The 26234-nt window shown below is 40.7% G+C and overlaps 2 protein-coding genes across 3 annotated transcripts in view; one reads left to right on the plus strand and one right to left on the minus strand.

Moving 5' to 3' along the window:
• The window catches only part of TIMMDC1 (translocase of inner mitochondrial membrane domain containing 1), a 30585-nt gene extending 16467 nt beyond the window's left edge, over window positions 1-14118 (plus strand). The window contains exons 5-7 of one of the 2 annotated variants that reach the window (XR_010321995.1): window positions 3001-3079; window positions 4414-4746; window positions 6657-6752. Coding sequence is in view for 1 of the 2 variants with exons in the window: in XM_003412845.4 (XP_003412893.1) it covers window positions 3001-3079; window positions 6657-6767; window positions 13968-14118 (341 nt within the window). In the remaining variant the exon portion in view is untranslated. Of the gene's footprint in view, window positions 1-3000; window positions 3080-4413; window positions 4747-6656; window positions 6768-13967 lie in introns of those variants that run through there. The other variant, XM_003412845.4, reaches the window with a different exon arrangement.
• Window positions 6416-26234, minus strand: part of CD80 (CD80 molecule) — a 55197-nt gene continuing 35378 nt past the window's right edge. The window contains exons 4-7 of the mRNA XM_023551759.2: window positions 21949-22230; window positions 21549-21656; window positions 20122-20173; window positions 6416-17982 (exon numbers count right to left, since the gene is read on the minus strand). Coding sequence (XP_023407527.1) covers window positions 20124-20173; window positions 21549-21656; window positions 21949-22230 — 440 coding nt within the window. The 3' untranslated portion in view covers window positions 6416-17982; window positions 20122-20123. The remainder of the gene's footprint in view (window positions 17983-20121; window positions 20174-21548; window positions 21657-21948; window positions 22231-26234) is intronic.

The raw sequence follows: 26234 nt of genomic DNA on the forward strand, positions 1-26234 counted from the left end.
TGTTGTGTTCCACGTCAGGGTAGTCATTGGTGGTAGCTGGGCACTATCTAGTTCTTCTGGTCTCAGGCTGATGAAGTCTCTGGTTTATGTGGCCCTTTCTGTCTCTTGGGTTAATATTTTCATTTTGTCTTTGGTGTTCTTCATTCTTCTTTGCTCCAGGTGGGCTGGGACCAATTGATGCATCTTAGATATCCGCTCCCTAGGTTTTAAGACCCCAGACACCACTCACCAAAGTGGGATGCAGAACATTTTCTTAATTAACTTCGTTATGGCCGTTGACCCAGATGTCGCCTGAAACCATGGTCCCCACCCCTGCTGCTCTGTCCCTCTAAGTGTTTGGTTGTATTCAGGAAACTTCTTAACTTTTCTTTTAGTCCAGTTGGGCTGACTTCCCCTGTATTGTGTGTTGTCCTTCCCCTCATCTAAAATAGTTCTTGTGTCTACTATCTAGTTAGTGAGTTCCCCTACCCTCGTAACCATCAAAGAATGTTTTCTTCTGTTAGATGACACATTTCTAAATAACCCATAAGTCGAAGAAGAAATCACAAGGAAAACTAGAAAAGTTTTGAGTTGAATTAATATGAAAGCACAGCATATCCAGATTTATAAATGCAGCCAAAGCAGTACTTCCAAAACAAAAAAACACAAACCCACTGCCATCATGTCAAATCCAGCTCAAAATGACGCTACACGACAGAGTAGAACTGCCCCACGGGGCTTCCGAGACTGTAAATCTTCATGGAGGCAGGCTGCCACATCTTTCTCCCTGGAGCGGCTGGTGGACTTGAACATGTCAACCTTCTGGCTAGCAGCCGAGCGCTCAGCTACTGCGCCACCAGAGCCCCTTAATCAGTACTTGGAAGTTATGGTAAATTATAGTTATAAACCCTTAGAAAAGAAGAAAGATCTCAAACGAGTAATGCACGCTTCCGCCTTAACAAACTAGACAGTGAAGAGTAAACTAAACCCAAAGCTAGCAGAAGGAAGGAGATAATAAAATTAGAGTGGAAAGAGACCATGAAGAGGGCACTTGTTCATAGTAAGAGACCTGCAGTGTCCCTTTATGAGACCAGAGTGTCCCTGTAGTCAGCCTCAGCTGGGAGTGTGTACATCAGGCGACTCGAATTTTTCGCTGCTCTGTGCGTGTCTACGAGTGACGAGGGAAGTGCGCCAAGTATTGATTGTGGGGTTACAGATTCTGGGGAGCAAGTGAGTTCACGAATAATGAGTCTGAATAATGGGACCTACTGTAAGTGAACGCGTAAGTGATCTCTGGGTAGAAAGATATAAATAGATAATATTTTTAAAGTATAAAACTAAACCATAGAGGAAATGGTTAACAGACTTCATGAAATTTTTAAACTTATCCACATCATGAATACCATGTTGTTGTTGTTGTTCGTTGCCCTTGAGTTGATTATGACTCTACACCATTGGAGACACTAAACAATAAGCAACAGAGAAGTAATAATGTGTGCAGGTAACGTGTAAAGTTCCTCACACGTTAGAAAGAGAGGACCCCTCACCTGAACAGTGGACAAAGGACATGAGTTTGTAACTCACAGAAGTGACACAGCTGAGGCTTAAACCTAAAAAACTGCATTTCTGTGCTGATTTAGAGAAATGAAAGTTAAAACTTGATCCCATTTTTGGCCTCTCTAAACAGGAGAGAAAAAATGAGAGGATACAGAAGAACAGGCACTCACATGCTCTCCACGGGCAGCGAGATTTGTCCGCCCTTTTTGGATAGCAGTTCAGTAACAAGTCAAAAGCCTTAAGAGTGTTTATATCCTTTGACCTAGAAATTCCACTTTTATGAGTTCGTCCTAAGGAAACACATTTATAAAAAGATTATATACAGGAATTACCATCACACCCTTACTGAAAACAACCTCAAATACAAAAACCTAAGTGTTGGTCAAAAATTGTGATATATGCATGCAGTGGATCTGTGGGAAAAAGTTTTATGATATGGAATTTAATAACGTGTTTGGTTAAGATAAAAATTCATTATTTACAGCATGGCCCTGATTTGATTTTTAAAAATAATACGTTTGGAAAAAGATGAGATATATACTCAAAATATATTCCTATCTCTAGGTAATGGGATTAAAGATGATTTTTATTGTGATTTTAGAAAGTTAAAAAAATTAATATATGGTATTTTTCATAATAAAAAAACGCAGGCATTATTTTAGAAGATGTTTCCACCTGAGACTGCATTGGTTGCCTTGTATTTGGGTGTAGTAGAAGAGGGTAACTAATGAACGTGAATGCGTGCCCAGTCCCAGTGGGAAGAAAAGAGGGTCTGTGCACCGGCCGCCAGGTGGCAGTGTAGGCCACACGGTACCAGCTGCAGGCCTGCCTGAGAGGTGTAGCGTTGAGCAGTACAGAAAGTGAGAGGCTGGGGGAAGGCCTCGTGAAGATTTTCTTTTTTCATTTAGGGAAAGGCTTTCCTGAAGGAAAGAAAGAGGCGGAAGGGAAGAAATTGCAGATTTTTAAGGAACGTGAGCAAAAACGAAGCCGGATGAGAAGATACTGGATCCATAGAATGTACTGAGGATTTAGCTTTGTAAAAAGGAGCCCTGGTAGCACAGTAGTTAAACACTTGACTGCTAACCGAAAGGTCGGAGCCTGGAACCCGCCAGCTGCTCTGCAGGAGAAAGTTGTGGCAGCCTGCCTCCATAAAGAGTACAGCCTGGTAACTGGATGGGGCAGTTCCACTCTGTCCTGTAGGGTCCCTGTGCACAGGAATGAACATGATGACAGTGAGTAGCTTCGTAAAGGAGCGTTTCTTCGTTTAAGCCTGCAGAGTGAAGGAGAAGCTGGCTGTATGGGCATTTTAGATTCAGGAAATTCAGGTCGTGCTGGCGTGTTAATATCAGGTCCAGAAAGCTGACTTAAGGGTTTTGTCCTTTTTTAGAAGGAATTTTTAAAAATGGAATGCTAGTATTTAAAGATGACTTAATAAGTTAGCTTTTTTGGTTTGTTTTTAAATAGCTGTCACAGGAAGTCTTTTCAGAATAAACTTAGGCCTGCGTGGCCTGGTGGCTGGTGGTATAATTGGAGCCTTGCTGGGGTAAGTATTAACATGGTTTGATTCTAAATTGACACAACTTCCTTAGAGTCTACAAAAATTCTCTAGGCTGGGAAACCCTACGGGGCAGTTCTACTCTGTCCTGTAGGGTCGCTGTAAGTTGGGCTCGACTAGATGGCAACGGTTTTTGTTTTTTTTAAGCCTGGGGTGGCTGTAGCTTTGATTGTCCAATTCTAATTCTACCGCAGTTGTTTATTTTACTTCCAGTTTTCACTGGGTAAAAACTGTTTAAATATCATTAATACCAGGAGCTATTCATAGTGTGAACAAAGGTGCTTAAAGGGAGTAGGGAAAAGGAATAAGAAACAGTTAACAAGCACATTCTGCTAAAAAAACTTTTAAATGAGATTTTGTTTATCTCATTAGCTTTTTAAATTTTTTGTTTTTGTGTTTAGTTTCCCAACTTTTTATTTTGAAAAAATTCAAGCCTACAGAAAAGTTGAGTGAATTAGTACATTGAACACCCACACGCCCGTCAACTAGGTTCACCGGTTGCTACCGTTTTGCCGTGCTTGTTGTAGATCTTTCTGTACATGTGTGTTATGTGTATATAAAGCCCCAGTGCCCTTCTTCCTTTTCCTTTTCCTTTCGGCTGAACCACTTAAGAACTTCTAACACTACCTCTAGATGCATCGGCGTGAATCTCTCTGGATGAAGAACGTTCTCCAGTGAAATCACACTGCAGTTACCATGATAAATAATTTAACAGTGATTCAGTACAGCTGTCTGATATACAGAAGCCCTGGTGGTACAGTGGTTAAAGCACTCGGCTGCTAACCAAAAGGCCAGCAGTTCGGACCCACCAGCCACTCTGTGGTAGAAAGATGAGGCAGTCAGCTTGCTAAAGATTTAAGCCATTACCCCGTTGCTGTCAAGTCGATTCTGACTCACAGTGACCCTATAGGACAGAGTAGAACTGCCGCATACCGTTTCCAAGGAGCTCCTGGTGGATTTGAACTGCCGACCTCTTGGTTAGCAGCTGTAGCTCTTAACCACTACACCACCAGGGTTTACCATAAAGATTGACAGCCTGGGAAACCCTATGCATCAGTTCTACTCTGTCCTGTACGGTTGCTAGAAGTCGGAATTGACTCTACAGCAGTTAGTTTTTGGTTTATGTAATATATGGTCCGTGGTTAAATTTCCTCAGTTATCATGATACTGCCCTTTATCGCATTTTTTTCCTTTATCCAGGATCCAATCGAGTATTTTACGTTGCAATTCGTTGTGATATTTCTTAAGATTCATTTAAGCTAATTAGCCTTTTTCCCCCCAGAATGTTTCTCAGTTTTGTCTGATTATCCCTTCATGATTAGTTTCAGGTTAAATGTTTTTGGCAAGAATACAACACCAGTGAAGTTATGGTTCTTCTCCGTGTACAGCATCAAGAGACATGTCACCCATTCTAAGTGATGTAAAGTTTGATTAGTTGGTGTTTTTGTTTCCATGGCTGTGTGAGGAATTACTGAAGATTTAGCAGCGTAAAGCAACACTCAGTTATTACCTCACAGTTCTCTGTAGGTTTGAAGTCCAGGTGGACTCAGATGGGTTCTCTGCTCAGGGTTTCACAAGACCAAAAGCAGGATGTTGGCCAGACTGGGATCTTCTCTAAAGGATCTGGGGAAGAATCTGCTTCCAGCTTTATTCAGGTTATTGACAAAATCCAGTTCTTTGAGGCCGTAGATCTGAGGTCCCATTTCCTTACTGGTGTCGGCCAGGGACCACGCTTTGGTCCTGGAGGCCACTTGCGTTCCTCCCTGTCCACTTCCATCTTCAGATGAGCAACGGCACATCAACTCCTTCTCATACTTCGAATTTCTCTGGCTTCCCTGCTGCCACTGGCTACAGAAAACTCTGTTGATAAAGGTCTTACCCAGATAATCTCTTCTTTGATTAACTCAAATTCAGCTGATTGGTAACTTTAATTATATCTGCAGTATCCTTTTTGCTTGTAACATAATCACAGGCATAGTAGCCCATCATATTCATAGTTGGAAGGTTAGGGCAGGAAATTTTAGGGGGCCATTTTAGAATTATGTGCTTGTCATGGATTGAATTACATGCCCCAAAAATACGTATATCACTTGGCTAGGCCATGATTCCCCATATTGTGTGATTGTCCACCATTTTGTCCTCTGATGTGGTTTTCCCATATGTTGTAAATCCTATCACTGTGATGTAATGAGGTGGATTAGTGGCAGCTCTGTTGATGACATCTGCAAGATTAGATTGTGTCTTAAGCCAATCTCTTTTGAGATATAAAAGAGAGAAGTGAGCAGAGAGACAGAGGGACCTCATACCACCAAGAAAGCAGTGCCGGGAGCAGAGCGTGTCCTTTGGATGTGGGGTTCCTGTGCTAAGAAGCTCCCTGTCCAGGGAAAGGTTGAGGACAAGGACCTTCCTCCAGAATTGACAGAGAACGCCTTCTCCTGGAGCTGACACCCTGAATTTGGACTTGTGGTATTTGTTATAGCAGCACTAGATGACCAACACATGCCTATTACACTTGATGAAGGTAGTGTTTACCCAGTTTCTCCATTACAAAGATATCTTTTCCCCATTTTAATTAACAAGTAATCTGTACAGTAGGTGTGCAAATATCCTGCTCCGCAGCTATCTTTCACTTAGTAATTTTAGCATTCATTGATGACCCATGCTGCAGGTAGTTTTTAAAAGGTGGTTGTAAAATGTTGATTTGCTCCTTCTGTCTTTCCTTCTGTTTTTATCAATTGTCAATGTTTTAAGTAGAAGAGCTTTCCTCTCCCCTCCAACTACCCACCCCCCCCCCCCTTTTTTTTTGGCGGGGCACCTATGTATAGCCTTACAGATTCTCTCTCTTTTTTTTAATTCAGCAGGTCATATCCATTGCTGACATTATTTTTGTTGTCATATACCAGCAGGATTTGAAGAGAAAAGTTGAAGTTAGCAGCAAAAGTAATCTTTAAAATGAGGCTGCTTTAGTTGTAGCAGAGGGAATTGACATTATATCAGATTCAGGAGTTTGTTCCCTTTGAGAAAACACTGACCAAATCCTCTGCAACACTATAACAACTGTAATCTAAATGAATGTCTCAGTGGGTGACTATTGGCATTTTGGGCACCAGACTGTTGAATTTTAATATTTTGGTGGCCCCACTCCCCAAAATCAGTAGTATCCCTTCCTCGCAAATTAAAAATGCCCTCTACCTTTCCAGCTCCTACCATTCTAAACCATTAATCTCATTTCTGAGAAACCTGCAGTATAGAGCTACTCACTAGAACTTGACATAAATATACGTATTTCCCTTCTTGTCCTTATTTATTTATCATTCATGACTAAAAAAAAAAAAGAGGCCAATTTATAGATCTGTTGTTTATACCAGTTGACTTTAGAGATTTGCAGTGATTGTTGTTCAGACCAGGAGAGAAATTGCCTCAGCATTTTTTCTTTATTTGACAAGGACGCTTTAATTGTCAAATGTTGGCGTAGCTGTTTATGAACAAGTGGCTCAGTGGAGTTGATTGTGCCTTAGCTGGTCTGGTGGCTTTTTTCCTAAGCTTTCCCCTGCTTTCCCCTCAGCACTCCCATAGGAAGCCTGTTGATGGCATTTCAGAAGCACCATGGAGAGAGTGTTCAGGAGAGAAGACAGAAGGACCGACAGGCACTCCACACGCTGAAACTGGATGAGTGGTAAGGGGCATGCTAAGCCTGGGGAATTTGACTGTTCTGGCCTCATATGGTGATGGTCTGTTAACCACAAGTACTTTTAACTGCCACTCATTCAAAGAAGAGTTTATTTTCACCAAGACCTTAAACGGACTTTCTTTGTTGTTTTTAATTGTGCTTTACGTAGAAGTTTACAGCTCAAGTTAATTTTTCATACAAAAATTTACACACACATTGTTATGTGGCACTAGTTGCAATCCCTGTAATGTAACAACACACTCCCCCTTGCCGCCCCGGGTTTCCCATGTGCATCCAACCAGCTCCTGTCCCTTCTTGCCTTCTCATCCTGCCCCCTGACATGAGCTGCCCATTTGGTCTCGTGTATCTGCATGAACTAAGATGCATACTCTTAACGAGTATTATTTTATGTTTTATAATCTAGTCTAATCTTTGACTGAAGAGTGGGCTCCGGGAATGGTTTTAGTTCTAGGTTAACAGAGCATCCAGCCATGCCTTCTGGGGTTCCTCCAATCTCAGTCAGACCATTAAGTCTGGTCTTTTTACATGAATTTGAGTTCTGCACCCCACATTTCTCGTGCTCCATCAGGGTCTCTCTGTGTGTTCCCTATCAGGGCGGTCATCGGTTGTAGCCAGGCACCATCTAGTTCTTCTGGTCTCAGGATGACGTAGTCTCTGATTTGTGTGGCCCTTTCTGTCTCTTGGGCTCATAATCACCTTGTGTCCTTGGTGTTCTTCATTCTCCTTTGCTCCAGGTGTGTTGAGAACAATCGATGCATCTTAGATGGCTGCTTGCTAGCGTTTAAGACCCCAGATGCACTGGCAAGCTTTTAAGTCCCCAAATGCCACTCACTAGAGTAGGATGCAGAACATTTTCTTAATAAACTTTATTATGCCAATTGACCTAGATGTCCTCCATTTTTTTTTTTTAATAGACTTTATTTTTTAGAGCAGTTTTACAGAGTTCCTCCCACACACAGTTTCTCCTATTACCAACATATTATCGTGGTACATTTATTATAATTGATGAGCCAGTATTGAGACACTGTTACTGTTGATTCAATTTCTTTAATAGATAACAGACCTATAAAACCAAAAAACAAAACCCATTGCCGTCAAGTGAATTCTGACTCATAGCGACCGTATACGACAGAGTAGAACTGCCCCATAGAGTTTCCAAGGAGCACCTGGTGGATTTGATCTGCTGACCTCTTGGTTAGCAGCCGTAGCACTTAACCACTATGTCACCAGGGTTTCCATAGACCTATAGGTTTTTTTTTTATATATATAGATTATGTATTTATACTTGTATGAATTTTGTAAGATAGGTCCATTTCATCTAAGTTATCAAGTTTGTGGGCATGTTGTTGTTAGGTGCTGTTGAGTCAGTTCTGACTCAGTTTGTGGGCATAGAGTTGTTCATAATATTCCTTAATTTTCCTTTTAACATTCATGGGATCAATTGTGATAGCCCCTCTTTCATTTCTGATGTTAATAAATTGTGTCTTCTCTCTTATTTTCCTTGGTTAAATTTTATCGATCTTTTCAAAGAGCCAGTTTTGGTTTTGTTGATTTTCTCTATTAATTTCTGGTTTTCAGTTTAATTGATTTCTCTAGTGTTTTTTTTTTTTTTAAACTCCGCTTTGTTTGAATTTAATTTGCTCTTCTTTTTCTAGTTTCCTAAGGTAGAAGCTTAGATTATTGGTTTTAGATCTTTCTTTTTTTCTGATATGTGCATTTAATGCTATAAATTTCCCTCTAAGCATTGCTTTTGCTGCTTCTTACAAATTTTTGTAAGTTGTATTTTTGTTTTCATTTAGTTCAAAATGGTTTTTAGTCTCTAGAATTCTTCTTTGACCTGTAAGTTATCTAGAAGTATGTTTAGTCTCTAAATGCTTGGGGATTTCTATATTTCTGTTATTGATTTCTAGTTTAATTCTATTGTGTTTTGAGAGCATACTTTGTAAGATTTTATTCTTTTACATTTGTTAAGGTTTGTATTATGGCTCAGGACGCAGTCTGTCTTAGTGAATGTTCCCTGTGAGCGTGAGGAGAGTGTGTATCCTGCTGCTGTTGGACGCAGTATTCTGTGTGTGTCAGTTAGATCACATTCATTGATGGTGCTCTTCAGTCCAGCTGTATCCTCACTGGTTTCTACCTGCTCTATCTGTCAGGTGCTGACAGACAGAGGGGTGCTGACGACTCCAGCCATAGTGGTGGACTTATCTGTTTCTTCTTGCGATTCTTTCAGTTTTTACCTCGTGTATTTTGATGCTCTGTTGTTGTTAGGTGTGGAAACTCTGGTGGCGTAGTGGTTAAGTGCTACGGCTGCTAACCAAGAGGCCAGCGGTTCGAATCTGCCAGGCGCTCCTTGGAAACTCTGTGGTGCAGTTCTACTCTGTCCCACAGAGTTGCTATGAGTCGGAATCGACTTGATGGCAGTGGGTTTCATTTTTTTTTTTGGTCGTTAGGTGTATGCACATTCAGGATTGTTATGTCTTTTTGGAGAATTGACCCTATAATCATTATTCGTTCTCCCCCTTTTTCTCTGATGATTTTCCTTGCTTTGAAACCTGCTTTGTCTGAAATTAAAATAGTTATTCCTGCTTTCTTTTGATTAGTGTTAGCATAGTGTATCTTTCTTCGTTCCTTTATTTTCAATTTATCAGTGTCTATATTTAAAGTGGGTTTCTTGTAGACAACATGTAGTCAGGTTTTATTTTTTATCCACTCTGATAGTCTCTGTTCTGTAATTGATGTATTTCGGCCATTCAGATTTAAAGTGATTGTTGATACAGCTGCATTAACATCTACTATATTTCTCAAAGGGCCCTGGTGCTGCAGTGGTTAGTGTTTGGCTGCTAATCAAAAGGTCAGCAGTTCGAATCCACCAGCCACTCCTTCAAGACCCCATGGGGCAGTTCTACTCTGTCAGACAGAATCGACTCTACAGCAGTGGGTTTCTATTTTTAACTGTTTTCTGTTTGTTGCACTTGTTCTTTCTTTTCATTTGGCTTTCACTCTTTTCTGCCTTCTCTGGTTTTAACTGAGCCTTTTATATGATTCTGGGAACCCTGGTGGCACAATGCTTAAGAGCTGTGGCTGCTGACTGAAAAGGCCATCAGTTTGAATCTGACAGGTGCTCCTTGGAAGCCACGTGGGGCATTTCTGCTCTGTTCTGTAGGGTCACTATGAGTCAGAATTGACTCGATGGCAACGAGTTTGTTTTTTTTTTTCCTTTATGTAGACCCAGCGTTTAAGCGCTAGGCTACAAACCAGGAGGTTACCGGTTTGAACCTACCAGCTGCTCCCCAAGAGACAGATACGGCAATCTGCTCCTGTAAAGATTTACAGCCTTGGAAACCCCGTGAGGCAGTTGGAGTCTCTGACCTATGTTACTTTCCTTCTTTCTGAGGAACTTCTTTTAACAATTCTTGAAGGGCAAGTCTGCTGGCAACGAATTTCTTCAACTTTTATTTGTCTGAGACGGTGTTTCACTTTCATTTTGAAGGATAATTTTGTTGGATACAGAATAGGCTGGTGGGTATTTTTCTGCAGCACTTTAAATATTTTGCTTCACTCTCTTCTTCTTGCTCTTCTATAGGTATGGTGTTTTTTTCCTTCTGATGTGTTTGAAGATTTTCTATTTTTGATTTTCCACAGTTTGAATATGATTTGCCTACATGTAGATTTTTAAAAATATGTGTCTTGCTTGGTGTCTTCTGAGCTTCCTGGATCTATGGTTTGGTATCTGTCAACAGTTCTGGAAAATTCTCAGTCATTCTTACTTCAAATATTTTTGCTGTTCCTTTCTTCTTTCTTACAGTATTTCTATTATGCACAGGTCACACGTTTTGTAATTGCCCCGTGGTTCTTGGCTATTCTGTTTAGCTTTTTCATTGTTTTTTTTTTCCTTTTCAGTTGGGGAAGTTTCTATTGACGTATCTTCAAGTTCACTGATTCTTCTCTGGGCAGTGTCCAATCTAGTGATGGGCCCATTAAAGGCATTCATCATTTCTGCTGCAGTGTTTTTCATTTCTGACTTTTTCTTTTGATTCTTTCTTAGAGTTTCCTTCTCTTTGTTTACATTACTTGTCTGTTCTTGCATGTTGTTTACTTTTTTTAATTCGAACCCTTAGCATAATTAATAATAGTTATTTTAAATTCCTAGCCTGGAAATTCATTAATCTCCATCATATCTGAGTCTGGTTCTAGTGCTTGCCCTCTTGTCACACTGTATTTTTTTGCCCTTTAGTATGCCTTGTAATTTTTTTTCTTGAAAGCAGGGCATGTTTTTTACTTGTCGCTTTTTTTTTTTTTTTTTTTGCCTGAGCTAAATAGGCCTCTGGTGTGAAGTTTTATGTTTATCTACCTAGAAGTTAGGTTGTATCTTTTGTTTGCTGTAGCCATCAGAGGCTAAAGTTTCCTCTGGTATTCTTGTTTTTGTCTCCCCTGTTGTCCTGTAGAGCCCTGGTGGCACAGAGGTTAGGAGCTTGGTTGCTAACCAAAAAGTCGGCCATTCGACTGGTGGCAGCCATTCCTTGGAAACCTTATGGTAGCAGTTCCACTGTGTCCTGTAGGGTCACTATGAGTCAGAATCGACTTGATGGCAGTGGGTTTGGTGGTTTTTTTTATTGTCTTTGGGTTTCCCCAGGGATGACTTTTTAAGTAAGACCTGAATCTCACAGTTCTCTCAGTTGTAATCCTGTTATGCAGGATCCCTGTTGATGTGGGAGTAAGGCATGGAGGGTCGGAAGACTATAATCCTGTGACGAGGGTTCAGCTCTTGGCGAGCCGCAGTCCCTGGGGTGTGGTCTTCATAGTGCTTCTAAGCTTTTATTTAATCACTCCTTAGGTGTGAGACAAAGGCTGGAGAGGACAGGAATCGGTATTTCCCTTCCCTCGCATTAATGGGTAGATGGGACTGAGCTGGGTATTTCCCTTCCCCCATTCCCCCATGTCAGTTTGGTTCTGGTAAAACCCAGGTTGATCAGACTCTGGTAAAATAGCCATTGTTAAGGAGAACAGAGTGGTCTGGGCATTTCAAAATGATTACTTTTCCCCTCTCATTGCCGAAATAAGGGGATTTTTCTCAGATCTTCAGAGCCTGGTGGGGTGCCAGCAGATGACATCTGCTGCCGCCTTGGTAGTTAAATTGATGAGCAGTCATTTTTTCCAGCGTTTTTATCTGAAATGTCCACTTGTGCTAAACACACACACACACACACTCTCTCTCAGGAAATTCCTTAGTGTCTGTAGGCCTGCTGTCCAAGGACCCAAGGTCTACAGGAGAAAGAGCATTGATTTTGGAGCAAATGACGCCTTAAAATTTGGCTTTAAATCCCAGCTATGCTATTAATTCTCTGACCTTAGATATTTTCCTTAACTTTAAACTTTCCGTTTTCTTAGCCACTCTAAGGGAAACACTGGTGGTGTAGTGGCTAAGTGCTATGGCTGTTAGCCAAAGGTTTGGCAGTTCGAGTCCGCCAGGCACTCCTTGAAACTCTATGGTGCAGTTCTACTCTGTCCTACAGGGTCGCTATGAGTTGGAATCGACTCGATGACAATGGGTTTGGTTTGTTTTTGTTTGCCACTCTAAGGGCAGAATGGTACCGCAGCACTCAATGTATGCTTGTTTCATTCTTCATCTGCATGGTCAGAGGGTAAGTGGGGTATGCAGATATCTAGATTGTAGGATGAAGCACTTAAAACGCTTAATGCCAGCATAAATTTGTTATTATGGAGAATTCAGTTCATGAAGGCATTAGCATATTCCTGGTTCTCCGGGTGACATAAGAGACTTTTAAAAAGGAAGTTTTGAGAAAGGGCTTGGAAGAATACAGAAAACATACTGGATATTTGAATGTGATGTAGGAAGTAAAGGAAGAATTAGCATTTGGGAAAATACAAGTAATAACTGTATTTCAGTTAAAAAGAATAGGAAGTCAGAAAAACTAAAAAAGCTGATCAGTTATTTAGAAATGGAAAACCTTGAGAATGGGCAAGAACAATAACTTGAATTATAATAATGAAAGAATACTTTGGTTGGCAGAAGGAAATAGTGTCAGGAATGTAATATGTGTGTGTGTGTCTGTGTGATATTGCTGAGGTTAGTTAATTCAATAATTAGTAATTCTATGTCTGCTTCTTTGCTTAGGAATAACTAAGGAAATCAAACAAAACGAGAGTCTTAAAAATTGCCTCATTGAGTAGAAAATATAGAGAACTAGCAGTAGAGATATAGAAGAAGAAACGTCAAATCTAGTTGTGAGGAATTGAGAAGAAAGTTATATATGACCCCTTTTAAAGAAACCAAACCCGTTGCCGTTGAGTTGATCACGATTCTTCGTGACCCTATAGGATAGAGTAGAACTGCGCCATGGGTTTTCCAAGGAGCAGCTGGTGGATTCCAACTGTCGACCTTTTGGTTAGTACCTTTAGCTCTTAACCACTGTGCCACAAATGCTAATACTGTAGAAAAAGAACCGATCTATTATTTGGAGGGACCAGTCCCTGGAAAAGGACATCATGCTTGGTGACATAAAGCATCTGCGAAAAAGAGGAAGACCCTCAACGAGATGGATTGACATAGTGGCTGCAACAATATGATCAAACATAGCAATGATTATGAGGACAACGTAGGACGAGGCAGTGTTTCATTCTGTTGCACGTAGGGTCACTATGAGTCAGAGCTGACTTGACCGCACCTAACAACATTAGGTTGTCAGCAACATTATTTGGAATTATATTTTAACTCTTCATTAATACAGTATACATCTGTACTGCTGTCCTATTTATCTCTTTCCTACCTATATTACCATTTTTATAGCCTTTGTCCAGTTCCTACAAGGACTGGCAACAGAAAGTTTTACAGAGAGGCAGTGTGGTCACATTCCCCTGGCCCTGAGGCAAGAGAAAACCAGGCAGTGAGGCTCACACCTCAGTGCAGGGTGCTTTAGCTCCCTCACATCACTCATAACTCTAGGACCCAGCATTCTGGGGTATCTTAGGGATCAGAGCTAGAACAGGTTAGGAGAGAGAAGAAAGTCAAGTTTTTAAAGTACAGATAGCAGTGTTTACTTCTGAGTTCTCCTACCGAAGCAGGGAGAGTAACAATACTGTTTTTTTGTTTCTTTTTTTAAATCTCTGTGGGAACTAAAGAAATGGAATGGTACTTGATATATCCTTTTTGTCCTTTGATTACAGGAAAACCAGACTACAAATGACTGAGTTCATCCCTGAAGAGATTGAAAGTAGCTTACAGAAAAATCGATCTGAGGATGATGCTAAGAAAATTGAAGCACTATTAAACCTTCCTAGAAACCCTTCATCAACAGATAGAGAAGACAAGGCCTAAAAACGTTCTGGACTTGAAAGCCACTGGAGAGTTGAAGGGAACTGTGTTCTCCTGTGCGCTGGCACCAGTGGTCGGGCCGCGACCCTGTCTAGTAAACGCTGGTACCTGTAGCAGCAGTGACTTAACTTTTTTTTTTCAACCAAGAATTGGGCTGTTGTACCCTCACTTTACTTAGCCTTAAATTTAAATACATATTTATATCTAACCAATAGGGATGTAAATATGTATCTAAATTTAAGGCTAAATAAAGTGAGGGTAATATATATTAATACGTATGTTAGTGTATGCCTCTTTTCAGTGGATTTTACAAAAGTAAATAAAACATTTCCCAAAATATCCAAGTTGAATTGTGCATGAATGTATTTATCCATGTTGCCCTTTAAATGGTGTTCTGGGAGTCCCTAGGAGGAGGAGAGGAAAGAGGCAGGTAAGGCAAACGACCTGCGAAACCCTTTTGACCTTGAGACCTGAAAGCAGTGTACGCTAAATGTATAACAGTGTTCAATTTCGTTTTATTAGAAATCGAAGATGCTTCCTGTGCCATTTGAAATAAAATACAAAGTTAACAAAAAGGAGGTAGATAAGCATTATTAAAGAAACAGCAGGACTTTGTTTCCTCTTAGTTAATTTATTATTAATATGGCTGACCAGCCATCTACCCTGTAGTATGCAGGAGTTACTTAGAAGAGATACACAGCCTCTACACTCCAGGAGCTTGCTGCATAAGAAGGAAGCTGTCCTGCAGATTGTAACTTTTACTAAAAGGGAAGAAAAAAAATTATCGAACTAAAATAAGTGTATCGAGTAGGAGAAAACTGCTAGTATTTTGTTTTGGTGTTAGAGTCTGTGGTGGTTAAGGTTGTGTGTCAATTTGGCTGGGCCATGATCTTTAGTGGCTTGGCAGTTATGATGTGGTCCGTCAGCTTTTTAATGACGTAATTAATCACCTCCATGATGAAATCTGTTGTGAACAGCCAATCAGTCGGAAGGGAGCTTCCTTGGGGATGTGGCATGCATCCGATATAGGTGGACTTTCCACCAAGGCTAGCTGGCTTTTGCTTGCTCTGGATCGTGCAGCTGGCTCCTGTTCATTTGACCTCCAGTTCTTGGAACTTGAGCTAACAGCTTACCTGCGTCTTACTGCCGATCTTGGGATTCATCGGCCTACACTGCCTGTGAGCCAGAGACCTCTTGTCTGACCTTCTGATCTTGGATTCATCAGCCCCTGTGGCTACATGAGTCAAGAAAAACCTCCAGCCTGACCCAGGAGCTTGGGACTTTCCAGCCACTACAACTGCGTGAGCCATTTCCTTGATACAAATCTCTCTCTATATGTATTTATACACTGCATTGCTTTTGCTTCTCTGGAGAACCCAGCCTGAGACAGACCCCTTTGTTCCTACTCAGAGGATACCGTTGTTCCACAGCAGCAAGATTTGTGAAGCAGTGTAGTGTAATGGCTAAAACTAGGGCTCTGGAGATATACTAGGGGCTGTAGTTGCAGCCGTGTGGCTTAGTCACCATGTGACCTATGGCAAAGCCATTTTCCTTTAAGTGTCAGTTTTCTCACCTGTGAAGTGAAGTAGTACCTGCCTCTGAGTGGGTATTAAATGAAATGATGCATTTAAAGCCTTGAGCACAATGCCCTGGCACACAGGAAAACAGTTAATAAATATTGGTGGTTATAAGGATTTGGGAACCTCTGCACTAGGATATTGTCATGATTTGCACGTTACCACCACACTGCATAGGTATGTTTTTCTTAATTATAGTATTCATAAATTGCTGACAAATTAGCCTGCTCATTGTTTTATTTACACCCATATGTAGCTTAAATCCTTCAACTAGAAATAAAATTAGATGGTTACTTTTCAGAATTGTTTTCATAAAAACAGTTTATCAGAAAATAAAAGTAAAATATAACTTTTTAGAAAAGTAGTATTAACACATTTATCAAATATGATAAGCAGTAATTTCATGTAAGCCACCTAAAATTTGAGACGTGATTAGGTTGTTCCCTAAGTTTGTCCTCTTTGGTGGCGATTTACTTGGTGAAGTCTTTTTTGGATCATGTCTTGAGGATTATGAATCTTAACTAAATGCATCAATTCCTATTATCTTGTTTGTTTATTTAGGGCTTTAGAGCCCACTACTGTTATTATCTCCAGTGGGTTTAGTGCTGGGGACAACTGTTCACGACCATGTTTCTGCTCCTCAGACTGTATGGCAGAATCTGCCCTTTTACAGCAGCCAAAATTAAACATTTTAAATTGAGCCACATTGGAGAAACTTGGTCAGCTCTTGATGTCTAACTCTAAATTTTCAGATGAAAATGTCTGATCGGCCCAGCTTAAGTCAGATCAACTCCTGTTCCAATGAAGTGTGAAGAGCAGCTTCAGAGAGGGAGGAGTCATGAGGAACATTGTAGGAACAACGGTTGGCCACTTCTTTCTTTTTAATTCTCTGCCGATGTCAGAAGGATTCAGAAATGCCAAAGAAGAAAAGCACTTTGGGGATGAAAGGAAGCCATATGGAATCCTATTGTCAGTTTTCTATAAACAGAGTTGTCTTAGTTATCTAACAGTGCTATAATAGAAATACTACAAGTCGAGGGCTTTAAAAAACAGAAATTTATTCCCTCACAGTTTAGGAGGCTAGAAGTCTGAATTCAGGGTACAGCTCTAGGGGAAGATTTTCTCCCTCTGTCAGCCCTGGAGGAAGGTCCTCATCTCTTCTGAGCTTCTGCTCCCGGACAGTGACGTGGCTTGGCATGTCTCTTCCCCTATCTTGGCTTCCTAGCTTACTTACTTAATCTTTTTATATCTCAAAAGAGGTTGACTCAGGATACACCCTGCACTAATGCTGCCTCAATACCAGAACAAAGGCAGCCCATTGCCAAATAAGGTTATAGCCACTGGCATAGAAGTTAAGAATGACTTATTTTGGGGGAAACTGTTCAATCTATAGGAATAGTTTACTGTTTAGTACCTACACAGTAAAAACAGTCTCATTTTAAATGAGAACTTTCTCATAAAAATATTTTAAAAATAAGTTTAAACTAGCATAAAGCTATTCAAAGAGATTATCAGTCCAATATGAACCAGTAGAGTGTGAATCTTTAAACCAAACTATCCCTCTCCAACCTACTGCTTTGAGATGCATATATAAGTTGTTCACCGTACGTGTCAGAGGAAATCAGGTTTGGATAGCTCTACTTTCTTATGAACCTAATGGAGAAGTGGGAGAGCAAAGAGGGGAACACGATGAAAAAATGAAATATGGCTAAATGCCAGTAATATTCCATTATCCTCTTATATAGGTGTACATACCAACACACTTCCCATACATTAGGCTCATTTTAAAGGCAACATGACATATCTTTCCAGGATCGTATCAGGAAATCAAATCAAGTCTCTAAAGTTGACCTGATACTGGACAAATTCTATTTCCAGAAGCACGCAGAAAGTTTGGCGGTTCAAACTCAACCAATGGCTTCTCGGGAGAAGACTTGGTGATCTGCTCCCATAAGGATTACAGCCTTGAACACCAGAGCCAGGAGATCTGGGCTCTGACTCTGGCTCTGGCCTTCACAAGTCAGGTCACCTCCCTAGGCCTTGGTGTCCTCGTTATTAATGAGACTAGTATTCGCTAATATCCCTCCCAGGACTGAATAACTATATTCCTAAACCCATTTGATCAAGGTCACCAGAGCTACTTCTGTTCCTCCTGTACTCCTCTAGTCACTTCCTGAAATACTGCTGAAGTGAAGAGACTTCTAGAGAGCAGTTATATGAAAGGCCAGGTGGGCAGTCCTGCCATTTGAGGAAGCTCCAAGAAGAGGTCAATCACAGATGCAGGTGGGACCTGAGGAAACAAACAAGTACTTCAAAACCCTAAATTCACAAGGGAGGACAACATTTAAAAATTTTATATTTTCTATCTCGAGATCAAGAGTTTCCCCAATTTGAGGTAACATTGTAGATGTTAATCTTGATGACTAAAGAATATAAAAACCCACTGCCATTGAGCCGATTCTGACTGAGAAGGAGCCCTCGTCGTGCAGTGGTTAAGCACTCAGCTGCTAACTGAAAGGTTGGCGGTTGGAACCCACCAGCCACCCTGTGGGAGAAAGATGTGGCAGTTTGTTTACGTAAAGATTACAGCTTTGGGAACCCTATTGGGCAATTCTACTCTGTCCTACGGGGCCACTAGGGTCAAAATCAACTCAAGGGCAATGGGTTTTTTTTTTTTCTTTTAAATTATGGGAGAACTTGGAACTACCCACATAGTTTTTACTAGATGAAATCTCTATCAAACAAAGTTTATTAAGGATGTGCTCTCAGAAAATAATCAAACATTATTTATTCAGGCACTCTTCGACATGTGTGAGACAAACAATAACGTATAAGGCACGGTTGCTCTTCCCAATAAGCCTGCCATATCATAAAGAATGTAAGACATGACACATGAAAATAAACTCAGGGTGGTATGTGGTGTGGTAGAGAGAGTATATGCTACTGAAACGAGGAGGTCAAAGTGCTTGAACTGGATAAGATGGCCACAGAGGCTTCATGTAGAAGGCTGGAGATGTGGCTTCATTGTGTAGTATCGGCAGAATGAACAGAAGAACTTTTGGAGGGAAATTCCAGGTAATCACAGAACTCAGGGAGACATCCTAGGAAGGGAGTGCTGAGGAGTAATAAAGTTGAAATGAAAAAAGCAGGACAGGAAGTTGGGAGATTGTTTCGAGGAACATATGTATAGGCTGCTGTGGTGGAACGAGTGGGTGTCCTGAGCTTGATGTCCAGCTTGAGTCCTGTTTGGCTCCTTATCTGCATGACCTCAAGCAAATCCCTCAACCTCTGGGAGCCTCAGGTTTCTCTCCTATAAAATGGAGATAGGAAGATCTTGCTCATAGATTATAAGATTAAAATAGATAATGCTTTTGTAAAATGTAAACTGTTGCGTAAATCTTAGGTATCATTTTTTTCCTTTTCCTTCGTATTTAAAGGCAGCTATGCTCGTTCTGGTGTCACCCCAACCTTCAAAAGTCAGAACTGAACCCTTTATGGAGGCGACAACCACGCTGGGCCTCTCATCAGTTTCTTGGATTCCAATGTTTCAATGCTTCTCTTATGTGGAAGCACCTGGTGATTTTAGAACACAAAGTTGATATAAGTTAACAGTATGGTTATGACAAAAGCTAATGCTATGTAAGGCTGCTTTAACAGAAAGAACATTCTAGATCCCAGGAAGTAGTTATGCCTTTGTTTGCTGAGTCAGACCAAATCTAAAGCCTTGGACTCCAATTTGTTGACATCTAGTGTGTTTATATGTGACATCTGGCAACCAGGCCATGTGAAGAACAATTAAAGAACTGAGGATGTTTAGACTGAAGAGATGAGCTGGAATGTGGAAAGTTACAGCTTGAAAAATTTTCCTGTAGGCATTACAGTCCCTTCTCAGTTTTTGAGTGGAAAAATGACATGACAAATGTAATACTCTGTGAAATTTGACTCTGGGTTTGGGATGGTAGGATGACTCTGTGGGCAGGAAGTAGAGAGACTGAGAAGGATGTTACAGTGTTAGTACCCAGTGACCCATAAGCAACCATAATCTGTCCCCATCAGTCCCGGGGGATACACAGAAAAAGAAACGATTGGATAAGGAGTTAGCCTTGGAAGATTCCTTCAAGATGAACTCAGAGTTTTATGGATAATGAAAGACACTGAACTGGCTGACAAGAGGAGAACATTTCAAGATGGCAGAATGGCACAGCAAAGGAAGAGATTGCAATAAGCAAATTGTATGTGGGGAGAAAGGAGAGGAATACCAAGCACCGTGTATCTGTTTGGAGTAATCTGAACGAGGTTTTTTGAGAAGGTGGGGTAGGGGGTCAAAGTTTTAAATTTGGTACTGAAAGGAAGAGAAGATTGTGCCTCAGGCTCCACACAATCCCACTTATCTTTCACATTGATAGACAAGGAGGCGGGAGGAGACTACCTTCAGATGCTCCCTCTACGTCTTGTGGCAGGTCTTCTGAGATAAACGCAAACTAAAATAAAAATGATAGGTGAGTTTTCTTTAAATCATGCCCATATATTTCAGCAAGCCTTTAGACTGGCTTAGAATAGGTTAGAATCTAGAATTAGAGGTTTAATTCGGGGCGATTTACCCCCAGGGAACATTTAACAATAGGGCCCTAGTGGCTCAGTGGCTAAGCTGTTGGCTGCTGACCAAAAGGTTGGCAGTTCGAATCCACCAACTGCTCCTTGGAAACCCTATGGGGCAGTTCTACTCTGTCCTATAGGGTCGCTATGAGTCCAAGTTGACTCGACAGCAACAAGTTTGGTTTTTTGATTTGGTTTGGAGAGACATTTTCGATTATCACAACTGGGACAGGGTGCTACTGACATTCAGTGGGTAGAAGCTAAAAAAAAAAAAAAATTTTTTTTTTTTTTTGCTGCAAAACATCCTACAATGCACAGAACAGCTCCCTAAAATGAAGAGTTACTCTGCTCAAAATGTCAATAGTGCTAAGGTTGAGAAACCCAGAACTAGAGGGTCAAGGCTGGACAGTCCGAATTAGAAACATCTTTGAGCCCACCAAACCCCTTCATCCTACCACGAAGGTGAATTGTTCACAGCAAAGCGTCTCTAGTGCCTTCACTGAGCTTTGATTTTTTGTTTGCTGAAGGTTGAGGAGTTACAAATGTTGGTCTCCCATTTTCATTTGCTCAGTGTATGTGATTTCTACTCCAAGAAGGGTTGGTGTACCTTCACAGCGATTTTGGCCTTACCTCTGGCCTAGCAGTTCTACTTCCACTTTAATTGCAGAAATCCAAGTTAGCATACGTCCGAGTCCACGGATTTAAATTCATAAGGAAAGACATCCTACAAATCTCTCCTCTCCTCAACCACTCCTGATCTCTCATTCAAAGAAATGAGAAAACCATGTAGTTTCTCAACTTCATTAGTGCATCTTAGTCCCTTCAAATAAAATCATTCTTGCTCTCCATACCTTGTCATTCTATCTTTTTTCCAACCCCAAATCAAAGGTTAGAATATCTCTTAGCATCGGAAATGTCTTCAAATCAGTTAGTAATGCTCAGTGTCTCCAGGAAAATATTATAAAGCTAGGGGAATATAAATCGACAAAACTAGAATGTGTCTCGAGGGTAGTGACGCCCCATCTTTGCGACTCCAGTGCCTAGTAGAGGGCCAGGCACGTAGCAGGTGTCCAAGAAAGGTTTGTTCAGTGAACGAACAGAGCCTGCTGAGACGAGTGAAGGGAGACACTAAAGTTTCCGTAGACGTTGCTTCAAACATGAGAACAGAATCGGCTAAAACTGCAGAGAGAGGCTGAACTATAGCGATAGGAGTTTGGCTTCCAGAACGTGAGATTGTGGTCATAGCACAATAGTACTTACTGTGGTTCCGGCAGCACATGATTGATACAATGATCCCACAAATCCCAATGATTGTGATGAGGATAATGACCCAGAGTGGGAATGGTTCAACAGGAGGAGAAGGCGTGGCTGTGGAGGGAAAAAGAATAGTGTCAGCTCTCATGTGTTTCCGACTGCCTGATACCCATTCTGTGCTGTAGCTCTTAACCACTATGCCACCAAGGTTTCCACAGTAAAGTTAGTCTAGTAATATTATAGCCACGCCTTTGTACGGTGACCTTAATAAGACTCAACAGCACTTTAGTATCATTTTATTTTGGGGTCTAAAAATGCTATCAGAGTCAATGCACACAAGTCTAAAATCTATCTGGCTAAGTTAGTTTCTTCTTAGATTCTATACAGTAGAAACTTTGTCACTTACGTATTATCCAGGGGAAGGTCTGTGATACTTCTTGGTCTCCATACTTGATAAGACAAACAAAGGTATGGTTTCTTGTCAGATTGAAATGAAGTTCACTGCTGATAGCATAGAGTTCAGTTTCGGGATCTTGGGAAACTGTAAGGTTCATCCCATTTAATTCTTCTCCATTTTCTAACCAGGAGAGGTGAGGCTCTGGAAAACCTCCAGAGGTTGAACAAAGTATCTTTTTAATGCCAGCAGATGGGCTTCCCAAGTCAGTTATAATAGGATCGTGGAAGTCGGCTGAAGAAAGAACAAGAATATTTTAACGTATAGTTGCATATCTGTGTGTACATATACCTACTCCTCACTTATCAACTATCTCATTATCAGACATTTTGCATTTATGACAATAACAAAAAAACTACTATCCAACTATTTTGCACATTAACAATGTACGTCTGGCAGTAACAAATGCCAAGGTTCAAGGCAAGAGTAACACTGGCTGTGGTGGTTAAGGTTATGTGTTGACTTGGCTGGGCCATGTTTCTCAGTGGTTGGGCAGTTATATAATGATGTTATTTGGTAGTTATGTAATGGTGTAATTTGGTGGTTATGTAATGATGTAGTCATCCTCTGTTTTGTGATCTGATGTGGTCATCCACCATTTCCTTATAACACTGATTTTCGTATAATGACCTGGTCTTTGGAATCCAGCCATGTTGCTAAGTGAGGACTGGGTGTACACACATATAAACACACACACACATATTTGGGTTCATATTTGTAATAACTTATCTGATAAGAATGATAAAATGAGATATAATTTTCGTTTTCCCAGAAGTCATTAGTGTTGTTGTTGTTAGGTACCATCAAATTGGTTCCAACTCATAGCGACCCTGTGTACAACAGAACGAAACACTGCCTGGTCCTGTGCTATCCTCACAGTTGTTGCTATGTTTGAGTTCCTTGTTGCAGCCACTGTGTGAATCCATCTCGTTGAGAGACTTCCTCTTTTTGATTCTCCTTTACCAAGCATGATGTCCTTCTCCAGAGACTGTCCTACCTGATAATGTGTCCAGAGTACATGAGACGGAGTTTTGCCATCCTCCCTTCTAAGGAGCATTCTAGCTGTACTTCTTCCAAGACAGATTTGTTCTTCTTGCAGTCCATGGTACGTTCAGTATTCTTTACCAACATCGTAATACAAGTGCATCAATTCTTCTTTGGTCTTCCTTACTCATTGTCCAGCTTTTGTATGCATATGAGATGATTGAAAATACCATGGCTTGGGTCAGGCACACCTTAGTCCTTGTCTTAGTTATCTAGTGCTGCTATAACAGAAATACCACAAGTAGATGGCTTTAACAGACAGAAATTTATTCTCTCACAGTTTAGGACCCTAGAGTCCAAATTCAGGGTGCCAGCTCTAGGGAAAGGCTTTCTCTCTCTGTAGGCTCTGGGGGAAAGCGCTTGTCTCTTTTCTTCATCTGTGGGCCTGGCATTCCTTGGAGATCTCCATATGTCTTGGCATCAGTTTTCCCCAGGGTCTAGAAGGGTTTCAGCTCAGGACACGAAGTACGCTCCAGGCTATTCTTCCCTGGTGGTAGGAGATCCCTCCATCTTTGCTTGATTTTCTCTCCATTTATCTCTTGTAAGATAAAAGGCGATGCAGGCCACATTCCAGGGGAACTCCCCTTACACCAGATTAGGACTGTGACTTGAATAAGGGTGGTGACTTAAGTAAGGTCGATGCATCCCACCCTAATGCTGCTTCATTAGCATAACAAACATAACCTGATCCTCTCTAAGTACCTCATCCTGCCTCATTGAAGGGCAGAGGTTAGGGTTTACAGCACATCACAAGATGGAGGATAATCACACAATACTGGAAATCTTGGCCATGACGCATATTTTGGGGAGACACGATTCGATCCATGACAATCCTCAAGGTGATATCTTTGCTTTTTAACACTTTAAAGAGGTCTTTTGCAGTAGATCTGCCAAATGCAATAGTCGTTTGATTTCTTGACTGCTGCTTCCATGGGTGTTGATTGTGGATCCAAGTAAAATGAAATCCGTGACAACTTCAATATTTTCTCCATTTATCATGATGTTGCTTATTGGTCTAGTTGGGAGGATTTTTGTTTTCTCTCTGTTGAGGTGTAATCCGTACTGAAGGCTATAGTCTCTGATTTTCATCAGTAAGTCCTTTAAGTCCTCTTCACTTTCAGCAAGCAAGGTTGTATCATCTGCATATTGCAGGTTGTTAATGAGTCTTCCTCTAATCTTGATGCTACCTTCTTCATATAGTCCAGCTTCTCAAATTATTTGCTCAGCATACAGATTGAAGAAGTATGGTGAAAGGATACAACCCTGATACACACCTTTCTTGATTTTAAGCCATGCAGTATCCCCTTGTTTCTTGTTCTGTTTGAACGACTGTCTCTTGGTCTATGTGCAGGTTCCACATGAGCACAATTTAGTGTTCTGGAATTTCCATTCTTCACAATGTTATCCATAATTTCTTATGATCCACACAGTTGAATGCCTTTGCATGGTCAATAAAACATAGGTAAGCATCTTTCTGGTATTGTCTGCTTTCAGCCAGGAATCACCTGACGTCAGCAATGATATCCCTCATTCCATGTCTTCTTCTGAATCCAACTTGAATTTCTGGCAGTTCCCTGTTGATATACTGCTGCAACCATTTTTCAATTATCTTCGGCATACTTTTACTTGCATGTGATATTAATGATATTGTTTGACAATTTCTGCATTCTGTTGGATCGCCTTTCTTTGGTATAGGCACATATATGGATCTCTTCCAGCCAGTTAGCCAGGTAGCTTTCTTCCAAATTTCTTAGCATAGATGAGTGAACACTTCTAGCATTTCATCAATTTGTTGAAACATCTCAAGTGGTATTACATCAATTCCTGAAGGCTTATTTTTCGTCAGTGCCTTCAGTGCAGCTTGATCAATTTTAGACTGCAGAAGTTGGTAAAAATCTTCAATTTCTTCATCTTCATTGGCCCTTGAGCACATGCTACCTCCTAAAATGGCTGAACATCGACCAGTTCTTTTCTGTACAGTGACTCTGTGTACTCCTTACATCTTGTATCTTCTTTTGATGCTTCCTACATCATTCTATTTTTTGCCCGTAGAATCCTTCAGTATTTCAACTGAAAGCTTGAATTTTTTCTTCAGTTCTTTTAGCTTGAGAAATGCTGAGCATTTTCTTCCCTTTTGGTTTTCTAACTCCAGGTCTTTGCACATTTCATTATGGTACTTTGTCTTCTCAAGCTACCCTTTGAAATCTCCTGTTCAGCTTTTACTTCATCAGTTCTCCCTTTTGCTTGGCTACTCTAAGTTCAAGGGCAAATTTCAGAGTCTCTTCTGACATTTGTTTTGGTACTTTTTTTTCTTTTCTGTCTTTCTAATGACCGTTTGCTTTCTTCATGTGTGGCGTCCTTAATGCCATCCCACAACTCGTCTGGTCTCCTGTCTTTAGTGTTAAATGTATCAAATCTATTCTTAAGATGGTCTCTAAATTCACGTGGAATATACTCAAGGTCGTACTTTGGCTCTCATGGACTTGTTTTAATTTTCTTCAGCTTCTGCTTGAACTTGCATATGAGCAATTGATGGACTGTTCTTCGGTTTTCTCCTGGCCTTGTTCTGACTGATGATATACCCAGTCTTCACTTATCAATATGGTTAATTTCCAAAAACCAGGTCGTTATGAGAAAATCAGCATTATGAGGAAATAGAGGGTGACCACATCAGATCACGAAATGGAAGATGACTATATTATTACACAACTGCCGAATTCCATCGGTATATAACAGCCAAACCACTGAGAATCATGGCCCAGTCAGTTGACACATAACCTTAACCGTCACAGCCAGCGTTACTCTCACCTTGCACCTTGGTGTTCGTTACTGCCAGCCATGTGTTTTTAACCAGCAAAAGAGTTGGATAGTGGATTTTTTACTATTGTCTTAAATATGAAATGTTGGATAACCAGATAGTTGATAAGTGAGGGATAGGTGTATTGAGCTTCTCCAATTTCCATAGATTTAGTCAATTTGATTCCTGTGTATTCCATCCAGTGGGGTCCACGTGTACAGTCACTGTTTATGTTATTGAAAAATGGTATTTCCAATGAAGAAGTCATTGGTATTGCACAATTCTATCATGCAATCTCCCGTGTCATTTCTATCGCCAAGGCCCTGTTTTCCAACTACTGATTCTTCTTTTTTGTTCCCAACTTTCCCATTCCAATCACCAATGCTGTATTTTTATG

The sequence above is a fragment of the Loxodonta africana genome, chromosome 1 (assembly GCF_030014295.1).
Source record: "Loxodonta africana isolate mLoxAfr1 chromosome 1, mLoxAfr1.hap2, whole genome shotgun sequence".
NCBI lineage: Eukaryota > Metazoa > Chordata > Mammalia > Proboscidea > Elephantidae > Loxodonta > Loxodonta africana.